At 36.1% G+C, this 10,307-nt stretch overlaps 3 protein-coding genes across 5 annotated transcripts; 1 reads left to right on the top strand and 2 right to left on the bottom strand.

The window, feature by feature from the left end:
- Nucleotides 1-1,136: 1,136 nt before the first annotated feature.
- LOC125575570 (protein trichome birefringence-like 14) lies at nt 1,137-3,645 on the top strand. 2 transcript variants are annotated; one of them, XM_048747284.1, is made up of 4 exons: nt 1,137-1,350; nt 1,528-1,790; nt 1,891-2,086; nt 2,563-3,645. In XM_048747284.1, the coding sequence occupies exons 2-4, from the start codon at nt 1,592-1,594 to the stop codon at nt 3,431-3,433; spliced, it is 1,266 nt and encodes a 421-aa protein (XP_048603241.1). In that variant the 5' UTR covers nt 1,137-1,350; nt 1,528-1,591; the 3' UTR covers nt 3,434-3,645. The 2 variants fall into 2 exon arrangements, with proteins under 2 accessions (XP_048603241.1, XP_048603240.1); XM_048747283.1 differs by having other exon boundaries at nt 1,138-1,350; nt 1,525-1,790.
- Nucleotides 3,646-3,855: 210 nt separating this feature from the next.
- On the bottom strand, nt 3,856-6,178 carry LOC125581587 (SAL2 phosphatase-like). 2 transcript variants are annotated; one of them, XM_048747285.1, is made up of 8 exons: nt 5,925-6,178; nt 5,642-5,717; nt 5,496-5,572; nt 5,221-5,426; nt 4,939-5,155; nt 4,774-4,863; nt 4,280-4,433; nt 3,856-4,201 (listed from the first exon to the last, which is right to left on the bottom strand). In XM_048747285.1, exons 1-8 carry the CDS (start codon nt 5,988-5,990, stop codon nt 4,038-4,040), a joined length of 1,050 nt encoding a protein of 349 aa, XP_048603242.1. In that variant the 5' UTR covers nt 5,991-6,178; the 3' UTR covers nt 3,856-4,037. The 2 variants fall into 2 exon arrangements, with proteins under 2 accessions (XP_048603242.1, XP_048603243.1); XM_048747286.1 differs by having other exon boundaries at nt 5,499-5,572.
- An 846-nt stretch (nt 6,179-7,024) lies between these two features.
- Nucleotides 7,025-9,442, bottom strand: LOC111209541 (probable SAL4 phosphatase). The gene is made up of 4 exons (XM_048749263.1): nt 9,196-9,442; nt 8,832-8,870; nt 7,226-7,324; nt 7,025-7,131 (listed from the first exon to the last, which is right to left on the bottom strand). Exons 1-4 carry the CDS (start codon nt 9,440-9,442, stop codon nt 7,025-7,027), a joined length of 492 nt encoding a protein of 163 aa, XP_048605220.1.
- Between the last annotated feature and the right edge of the window lie 865 nt (nt 9,443-10,307).

Below are 10,307 nucleotides of genomic sequence, written 5' to 3'. Positions count from 1 at the left end.
AAAACACCTAGAGCCGACGGCGCCGAGCTATAGAAGCCTTGGCACCCCGGAAACAAAGTCAGCGAAAGAGGAGCTGAGGAAGCCTCCTCCTCCCGGAAGCAAGAGCCGGCGGCGATAGAGCTTATTGAGCCTCTGTCTCCCGAAAACGAAACTGGAACTACCAGACAACTTCACCACACCATCCTCTCCACACGACCGCGCCTTCACACCAGAAACGGAGCCACCGTTGAGACCGTTACCTCCCGGAGATAAACGACGATATATAGCCTGGACCAGGGCTCAGACAAGACGATCTGAGAGAGGAGACGATGGAGAAGCAAAAGGGACAACTTAAACGGAAGGACTATGGTCTCCGACGACGGCACGCGCGCTGACGCGCTGACCGTCCGCCGGAGCCAAAAGCGGATCTATTTTCTCTCTCCGCGTGGGGGTGGTTACTTACATAGCATGATTTTAGCTAAAAGCAAAATCACACTTTTTAAAACTTTAAACTCTTTCGCACACTTGACTCTTTTCCGTTCACATGTGACAAATTTTGTTATTGGTTATTTCCCTGTTGTACTACTTATTACAAGTGGCATATAGCCATAAAATCAATTTTTTTTTTCTTTTTGGACAGCATAGCCATAGAAAAAAAAAGCTGAAGGTAATCATAAAATCATTAGATGAGTGAAAAAAACCATAAAATCAATTAGATGAGGTTATGAATGTAATCATTCGAATTATAGATACTATAAAATTTGGAATTTGGAATGAAAAGTAGTAAATTGTAAGATACAGTTGAGGCCCTATAATTTTCCCCAAATAGCAGTGGCCCAGTATCTACGTCTTTGCTTGTTTTATATGTTAAAACTTAAAGCCCATGAAAGGCATGTGCGCTGTTTCTCTCATCTTCACTACTAAACCCATAAAAAAAAAGAGACTTGTCAACTACTACTACTACTAAAAGAGAGAGAATAAGTATATGTTTTGCTTATAAACAAAATAATTATATTTTAGTACGTACCGCATTTTAGGAAAGTGAACCATGAACCAATGTCGGTCGAAAATTAATTAAATTTGTAAAAAAAAAGACTTTAATTACGTCATTAAGAGAATTAAACGGTAGCTAACTGTGTTTTAACTTTTAACGAAGCAATTACTTTATTGCGCCGAAAAATCAAACAAAACGCATCAAAACGTTGAGTCACTGTGCTCGCTGCAATGGATAATTGTTTATTGACCACGAACATGTGAAAGGATCCAAATTCGATATTATAAATCGCTCTCTCCCTCTCTCCAGATCCAACAGAGGTTTCACACTGCTCCGATCATCATCATCATCATCAATCCATTTATTCTTGTTCTCAGGTAACGATTCTATCCTCACCAGCTCGATTTGCGGAATAACTTTTCTTGTTTTCTATGTTCTTTGATTCAATGCCTGACTAAGCTTTTTTTAATAAGTTGTTATGTTTTTTTTTTAATGAATGCCTGACTAATGTATTATAACACTCTGTGATCTTGATTCTTGAACTTTGACAGCAGAGCATAGGAGCTTTTCTTTGTTGCTAAAGAGTTTGATGTTATACCTCCTGGCACTTAATCTAAAATGTTTGGTGGGAAAAGTTGCATACTCAGAGGAGGAAGTGTATCACTTGCCTTGGTTATCCTCATCTTTTTGATGCTAACACTCCTGGTTTCTGAGGAAAACCCACTTCGTTCTTCTCTCTTTGATGTACAACTTCAGTTCTCAGCTTCTCCTCCTCCTCCTCCTCCTCCTCCTCCTCCTCCTTCTTCTTCTTTTTCAGGTACTTTCATTACTTTTCCCATCTTTTAGTATTCAGTTTTTGTTTTGTTTTGTGCAATCTTGTAGTCTGGTTTTGTGATACGTTTTGGTTTCTTGTTCAGTTTGTAACTATGCAAAAGGAAAATGGGTTAAAGACAAGAAGCGACCGTTGTACTCTGGTTCTGAATGTAAGCAGTGGCTATCATCCATGTGGGCCTGTAGAGTAATGGGCAGACCTGACTTCTCATTTGAAGGTTACCGGTGGCAACCGCAAGGTTGCAACATGCCACAGTTTGACAGGTTCACCTTCTTGACAAGGTATGTACCCAATTTTATTGAACCATTAGTGATTCACTTGGCCTTCTTACTTAATGTGATGTACATAGATTGGGTTACTGTATGAATATGTTGTAGTCAACCGGGGCTTGTGGCGAAGCCCAATACGGTGAAGCCACCTCGGTTTGAGTCCCGGCCACCTAGAATCGAGTTCCGGTCACTGAAGAATTAAAATTTTGGCATTGCCAAGGATATGGGACCGACACGTGGGCTAATAACGTGGCTAGTGTGGACCCACTTCCGTGGGAGCCATCATATCCATGTATATAATTTAAAAAAAAAGAATATGTTGTAGTCAGTGCGCGTATATATATATATAAGCCTCCAAATTTGTTTTTAAAAAATTATATAAATTTTTACTTGAGTTAGCTCTCAAAATCTCAGACCGGCCCCTGGTTGTAGTGAAGCAAGTTCTTAAACGTCTCTCATATTGCTTACTGCAACTTTGTTTCTTTTAGAATGCAGAATAAGACGATAGCGTTTATAGGAGACTCATTGGGACGGCAACAGTTTCAGTCTCTGATGTGTATGGCCACTGGTGGTGAAGACAGCCCAGAGGTTCAAAACGTGGGATGGGAGTACGGTTTAGTCAAACCCAAAGGAGCTCTCCGTCCTGATGGTTGGGCGTATCGTTTCCCCACCACAAACACAACCATCTTGTATTATTGGTCAGCTAGTTTATCAGATTTGGTCCCCATGAAGAACACTGACTCACCTCGTCTCACCGCAATGCATCTGGACCGTCCACCAGCGTTTATGAGGAAGTACCTTCACCGTTTCGATGTGTTGGTTCTTAACACGGGCCACCACTGGAACAGGGGCAAGATCGAAGGCAATCACTGGGTGATGCACGTGAACGGCACAAAGGTAGAAGGCGAGTTTCTTAAAGATATAAGTCACGCTAAGGTTTTTACAATACGCAGCGTTGCGAAGTGGCTAGACGCGCAGCTTCCGTTGCATCCGCGGTTGAGAGCTTTCTTTAGGACGATATCTCCGAGGCATTTTAGGAACGGAGATTGGAACACAGGTGGGAACTGTAACAATACTGTCCCTCTGTCTAGAGGAAGTGAAATCAATGGTGATGATGGGTCGGTTGATGCAACGGTGGAGAGTGCTGTGAATGGGACGAGGATCAAGATTCTTGACATAACTGCGCTTTCTGAGCTGAGAGATGAAGCTCATATCTCAGGGTCTAAACTCAAACCTAGAAAACCTAAAAAAGTGAAGAGTAACGTGACATCCACGGCTCCAGTGATTAATGATTGTTTGCATTGGTGCTTACCTGGGGTCCCAGATACTTGGAATGAACTTTTCATTGCTCAGATTTAAAAAAATACTCAAACACCATTTATAGGTAGTTCAGTGGATTGGCTCTGTTTGATTCTTTGTTATAGAAAAGGTTTTGGTTTTGTTCTTTTACATTCTTTCTCGGAGAAAAACAAAAGGCTACAGTTGAGTTTGTTTGTCTTTTACTGACATTTCGACTGATATACATTTACAGATGATTGATTCATATGATTACACAGTTTATATTTATGTAATGGTTTTTTTTTTTTTGAAACACCTTTTTTTTTTGAATTGAAACACTATTTATGTAATGGTTACAACTGGGTTGTACAAGAAACATCGAAATAAAAGTTTACGTGTGAGTCGGGTTTGGTGCAGACCGTCTTTCACGTAATGGCATAAAGTGAGGTTTAGTAATACAATATATGTCGAAGTCATCATCACCTTCTAGTAATATTCGCAAGAAGACAAAAGTGATCATCAATCGCTTTCTCAAAGAAACAAAGTAGAATCTTGACCTCCAAGCACACATATATTACACATCTAACACGTAGACAATACAAAGAACTAGGCAATACACACACAAGTTACCAGTTCAGACAAAATACAAATACAAATACAGTAGCTTCTCAGTTGTGTCTCAGTCTCAGACACGAATATTCTCTTCTTCCATGGATTCTCTAACAGCTTTCAGAATCAATGGCTTGAGTTTCTTGGTGGTAACTATGATCCCTCTGTTGTGATCAAGACGCTTTCCCTTTGAGAAGTCCAGAGGTATCCCTTCAGCATCGCAAACGACGCCTCCAGCTTCTGCAATGGACGTGCATTTAGAGCCAACAGTTGTCAGTGTTTAAAGAGTGTTTACGTACTGTATATATAATTATAAACCTGTTGTGATGATTGAACCAGCTGCATGGTCCCATATCCACTCACGGTATCCAACAAGAGTGAAGCGCAAGTACATCTCTGCATCTCCTCTTGACACAGCTGCATACTTTGCTTGGCTATCGATCCTTACAGGTAACGCTGTGATCCCAAGTTTCTGCGTAAAATCGTAAGAATCCCACTTGGTTATGCCAGTTCCAGCTTAGATGGGGACAAGCAGTAAGATCGTTCCGGATCCTCCGATTTTTAATAGTTAATTATCCGAATTTTTTTAAAGAAAAGAGATATGTATTTTTATGCAACAAATTAAAAAAGAGTCCAAAAATATTTTATATAAACATTTTTCAATATAAATTTTATAAAAAAATATTTATTACCAATTCTAAATAAATATAAAATTTAAAGGTTCAAATCTTTTTGTCCTAAGGTCCATGAAATTATTGAGCCGGGTTATGGCAACATGAGAGCACACTGTAATACACTAAGCAATATCTTACCTTAGCAATGGAACTATGGAGGGGAATTGGCATATGGTATGATTCTAAGAACTTTGCTTCTTCAAGATTCTCATTGCTACTCACTCTCACCTGTCAACACAGTTCTTTCACTCTCTTACCCCACATATCAACAGTTTAGCTTTGGATAAGATAAAAGATAGATACCTCCTGTGGTGGAGAATTGCCATTGAGCGGTTGCACATAAGCTCCTGAACCAGTTGCAGCAAAGAAAAGACATCCAACATTATCCTGGCAAGACTTGTCGTCTTTCTCAACAACCGCAGAAGACAAAGGAAGATTAGGACAAGCCATAACGCCGACCACCACTTTGCCTTCCACAAGCAACGCTAATCCCACAGCGTATTGCTCTCCTCTTACAAATCTAAAACAAGCAGAGAAGTTTAGTACTATGTTGTTATCTAAGTGCTAGGAAAGCTAATTTGTTACCCTCTGGTTCCATCTATAGGATCAAGAACCCAGTGACAACCACTGCTTCCTCCTTGTGATTTACCACAGTCTATGGCATTCAACACATCCTCTGTGGTTATAGAAGAGCCTGCGTATGATTCATCAGAAGCTAGAGTATCTCTCACAAGCTTTGTTATATCTTCTAGAAACTCCTCACTTCCTTTCTTCCGTAGATCTCTAGTATCCTGTAAAAACATTCATGTGAAAACTCGATAAACAAGACCTTTTCGTCAATAAGCTTTTAGAGTTATTACCACCTCTTCTGCTACTAATGACAGGGTTGCAGGTTTGAGCTCCCTCTCTAACACAAGACTAACAACAGCTTGTGATCCTGAAGAAATAATCCATTAGTGTTAGAAGGTAAGTGAACTCGATGGTAAGCAAACGTTGAGGTACAAACCATAATCAGCTGCAGTGACAGGAGTTTTGTCGGATTTTGTCCATACTTCGGATTGCAAGAGAGTCTTCTGAACTCCCTATGTAAGATAGTATTCATTTTATTAGTTTTTTTTTTTTTGAAAAATATTCATTTTATTAGTTTATGATTCAAAAAGAGAATATTATGTCCAACATATAGGAGTATAGATGGTTGCACGACAGCCTTTGTAACTTGCATTTTGGCTTATCCGTTTCGAATCAATATAACAACAGATGACAAAAAAAAAGATGGTTGCACTTCTTACTTGGCTGAGACGAGCAGCTAGAGAAACAGCTTTCTTTGCAGCGCCTAGCTCCTTCTCGTAAGACATTACAAAGCTCCAAGAATATATATATATATCCTTAGACTATATAGTTTTTAGTGCACCAATACATAGACGTTTGTTACATATATATAGAGTTTACGTATGCATTCTTTGTTTATTCAACTGCATATTTGTTTTTTTGACTGTATATTTTAGAGGTGGTTTCGTGGCAGATGGTGCAGACCATTTTTCACGTTTCAAGTTGACGTTTACGAAAGAAAATTAAAAGAATAAGAATTAATTGAATATGTTCCAGTGTCCGTCAAGAAAAGATATAATATTAAGGGACTTTTGTTATCAGTCATCATATATTAATATTACTCTTAACAAAGATAAGAGTTATCATTAGCCGTTAAACACTAAAGTGTTACTATTAACAAGACAAGAGTTATCATTAGTCGTTAAACACTAAAGTATTATTAAACACTAAAGTATTACTCTTAACAAGACAAGAGTTATCATTAATCGTTAAACACTAAACAAATCAGGTATAAATAATATTTCACCTAATCAATCCACTAATCTTCTCTATATGAGATAACATTTGTATAAGAAGTTTCGCAGAAGTTTGTAATCTTTTTGTCATGATTGTCAATTATTCTTTTTCTTTCTTTTATGAGAAAAGTCTTTTCCATTGGTCTTTCTTTTATATATGATAGAGAAAGAAGCATTTATCTTTTTTTATATTGTCGAGTTTAAAGTAGATTATTATGCGTAGCAATCAATTAGTTACGTAAACATTTGTTGTTTTCTCCCCAAAATTTAGCCAAAAGTTTCCAAATTACATTCACGTAGTATTTCAGATGATCAACGTGTACTTTATGATTATGTTTCAACAATCTTCAAAGAGAATTAGTGTTTTTTATAATATCAAAGTTGAATTTTTTTTTTTAAATGACAATAGTCTCACTGTGTAAAGAAAACACAGAAACAGAGTATTGTATATTACAGCTGCGTGTCAGTGAAGTTTCAAAGAATCAGCTTCCTCTTCTTCTTCTTTAATGGATTCTCTTACCGCTTTCAAAAGCCTTGGCAGTAGTTTATGTGTTGTAAGTTGTAACAACGATACCTCTCTTGTAATCAAGATACTTCCCTTTAGAAAAGTCCAATGGATTCCCCTCTGCGCTAGTCACTTTGCCTCCAGCTTCTGAAAGACACAACATCAGACAAGCATTTGTGTGATCATTCAAGAAGATTAGACCAAAAGATATGTAGATAAGAGTTTAACAACGGGTGAATACCTGAAACTAGGATGGATCCAGCGGCGTGATTCCATATTGATTCAGGTCTTGGTTTGCGTGTAAACCTCAAGTACACCTCTCCATCTCCTCTACATAAAGCTGTACGCATAACACAAATTTTGTTGAAGACAAAAGAACTTTGAATAATTTCTTTATTACTTTCGGCTTGAAGATTTTACACGAGTGAACAAGGATATTTATACAAGAGTCTCTAAACCCTAGTTCACTATTTGCTTAGAACTAATAATTAAAAACGATTTAAATTGCTTAAATAGAAAACCAATATAACATTTGAACATTTTTGTGTATGTAAGGGAATTGATCATAAGGCCAATAAACAAGAGATAATTGCAATAAGAAACCTGGTATCAGCAATTTATCCTGATTGGGATAAAGTAGATTTGAAAATTTTACCTTGAACCAGTCAGAAAATATAGGTTCAGTTTTGTTGGATATTATATGTTGGATCCAGAAAATTACTAACATTTGATCAGATAATGTTGGTTTGGGTCAATAGTACTATCCAACATTTGATCAGATAATTACTATTTATAAAGTATATAGTAATTCTATATCAAATATTACTATTTATAAAATATATACAGTAGAAAATCTATAAATTAATATCATTTATACTAATAAACACGATAAATTAATAAAAAAAATTTGGTTCCAAATTGACCAGTGTAAAATATGACATAATTCAATAAGATAATAAGATAATAATATATTGAAAACTTTTAAGTAAATATATGGTCCCATTAAAATAATAAATTAATAATTATCATATGTAATTTTTATAAACATACACAAAACTATTTGTTGTTTATCTTTCTTCAAAATATATTTTATTAGAGTCTATAATTTTATTTATAGTTTTATCGAATTACATATAAAAGTAAATTTATATTCTATGATATGTAATCATCATAAATAAAACACATCAATAATCTAATAAAAACAGTTAAAAATTTTCTCTATAAACTTTAACTATTTTTAAGACGTTGGAAGAGAATGGCATATCCTATGTCTTATTATTTTGATGTCATTTTTTGATAAAATAAAAATATTTTAAAGATATTATAAATATATTTGATGTGATATTAAAATTCTGAAACATAGTTATTCATATTGATTACGTCATCTCTTTTGTTGGATTCATTTGCATAAAATAAATCTATGAACCCCCAATTTTAAGAGGACATCAAAAGAGAACTTGATAATTTTAATTGTTTTTGTTATATTTTGCTTATATTTTCCATATATTTTATATATAATATACTTGGTTTGTTAAAAATTGTTCTTATATTAATTTTGTTATTTTATGCATATACTTATCATACTTGGGTATCTTTCATCTTTAAAAAGACAAAATTTAAATTTAGTTGAGAAACCAATTATTAAAAAAAATTAGTATAATGATATATCAATGAAACATTTAAAAACAAATAGTTTACATTTTGATGGTTTCTTTTTTCTTCATCTAAATGTTAAGCTTCTTCTATAATTAGTATAATGATGGTTTCTTGTTATCGGAACTTATTTAACAATGGAAGGTTTGCGTGAAAATTCGCTGGCCAAATACCGTCTTGCATGCAAGACATACCTCTCCATGTAACATTGTTGTCCTTTGGCAATGCACCAACTACACACGAAAATGCAAAAAAAAAAAGTTTGGTCAAGGTTGTTCATATTATATATCCTCAAAGATTGGATCTTCCTTATGTGGAGCAATGAGTAGATGCAATAAACGTAATCAGCAACATTCGTATATTGCTGATCACTTCAACAGCTTGGATCAGGTTTCCAAAAATTTCCACCAACTTTTTCTTGATTTTCTTGATTTGATTGGTTTTGTATATTTGTTTATCATAAGAAGAACAGTCTTATTGTGATTTTCGTTAGGTGATAACTTCTCTGAGAGAAGCTGGACTTGAATCTTCAAATCTGATTTTACTGGGGGCAGTTGCCTCCTCCTTGATGCATGTGGATCCGCTCATGGTCCAAAGATCCTCCTTCTCCCAGGGCAACAAGATCCGCGACCAGACAAACATTTCCAACTAGAGTGGGCTCGGTGTAGTTGGAGCTTGTCCGGACATCTTGGAACCCGTCATCCTTGTCTGTTGCAGAAACCATGGCTCCTTGGATTATGTTGGGATTATGCATTTTCAAGTCTTTCCATCTCCAGTCTCCTTTGCAAGTCTCTTTCTTGTTCATCGGAATGGAAGCTCCACGATGATGCACGTGTGTCGGCTACCTCTCACCGAAACCCACAACATAGCTCATGTTCCGTGGGTTTCGACCAAGAATGTAATTCACCTGTTGCAGAGACAAAACAAAAATCATGTAAGAGTTAAGACCCACCATTTTACTCATGTTTTTGTTTTAAGCATGAGATGATTTACTTGTGATCTGGAGAAATCACGTAAGTATTAGAGACGCTAAGAAAGCAGCATTATCCTGTAGTGGTTGTATAGATAGAGATAGATGATATCAACAATAAATCAAAATCCAAGGCTCCACCATCAAACACAAAGTAAGAATGTAATAAAACTTTAGTGTTCCTTTACCTTTGCTTCTCCTAAAATTTCTGAAATAGGGCAGATAAGAGCACACAACCACTCCTATTTGGTTATGGAATTCGCTTAGCATCTCTTCATACAGATACCCTGGGCCTGGGAAGATCCTCAACCTCGTCAACAACAACTACAACACACACATAATCAAATCCAGTATCAGTTTTAACAAAAAAAAACAACAAATATATCAGTTTCAACAAAAACAGAGGTTACAGAATCAGTTTCAACACCAGCTCTATCAGCCAAATCGTAACTGGTTACACGCTCAAGGTAGTATGCGTCACCACAACATAGCTCATGTTTTGTGGGTTTCGACCAATGATGTAATCCATCTGCAGGGGACACAACACAACAAGATCAGATCAAATAAGAGTTAAGACCCACCATTTTACTCTTGTTATGTCTGAAATTATAGGTAATGAAGATAGAAAAGGTTTTTTGACTATGAAGCTCAAGAAAATGGTCTTCATAGATTATGTTTTAAGATCAAAAGCAAAAATGTC

The sequence above is a fragment of the Brassica napus genome, chromosome C2 (assembly GCF_020379485.1).
Source record: "Brassica napus cultivar Da-Ae chromosome C2, Da-Ae, whole genome shotgun sequence".
NCBI lineage: Eukaryota > Viridiplantae > Streptophyta > Magnoliopsida > Brassicales > Brassicaceae > Brassica > Brassica napus.
Note: the sequence above shows the minus strand (reverse complement) of the source record. Positions and strands in the feature narration are given on the sequence as shown.

Coding starts and splice junctions, on each gene's coding strand:
- LOC125581587 (XM_048747285.1), bottom strand. CDS start 5,990: ATGTCTTACGAGAAGGAGCTAGGCGCTGCAAAGAAAGCTGTTTCTCTA. Junction 5,718..5,924: donor TAGCTGCTCGTCTCAGCCAA/GTAAGAAGTGCA, acceptor TATCTTACATAG/GGAGTTCAGAAGACTCTCTT. Junction 5,427..5,495: donor CATTAGTAGCAGAAGAGGTG/GTAATAACTCTA, acceptor ATGTTTTTACAG/GATACTAGAGATCTACGGAA.
- LOC111209541 (XM_048749263.1), bottom strand. CDS start 9,442: ATGAACAAGAAAGAGACTTGCAAAGGAGACTGGAGATGGAAAGACTTG. Junction 8,871..9,195: donor CCACATGCATCAAGGAGGAG/GCAACTGCCCCC, acceptor TTTCGTGTGTAG/TTGGTGCATTGCCAAAGGAC. Junction 7,132..7,225: donor TGGATCCATCCTAGTTTCAG/GTATTCACCCGT, acceptor TGTGTCTTTCAG/AAGCTGGAGGCAAAGTGACT.
- LOC125575570 (XM_048747284.1), top strand. CDS start 1,592: ATGTTTGGTGGGAAAAGTTGCATACTCAGAGGAGGAAGTGTATCACTT. Junction 1,791..1,890: donor TCCTTCTTCTTCTTTTTCAG/GTACTTTCATTA, acceptor TTTCTTGTTCAG/TTTGTAACTATGCAAAAGGA. Junction 2,087..2,562: donor AGGTTCACCTTCTTGACAAG/GTATGTACCCAA, acceptor TGTTTCTTTTAG/AATGCAGAATAAGACGATAG.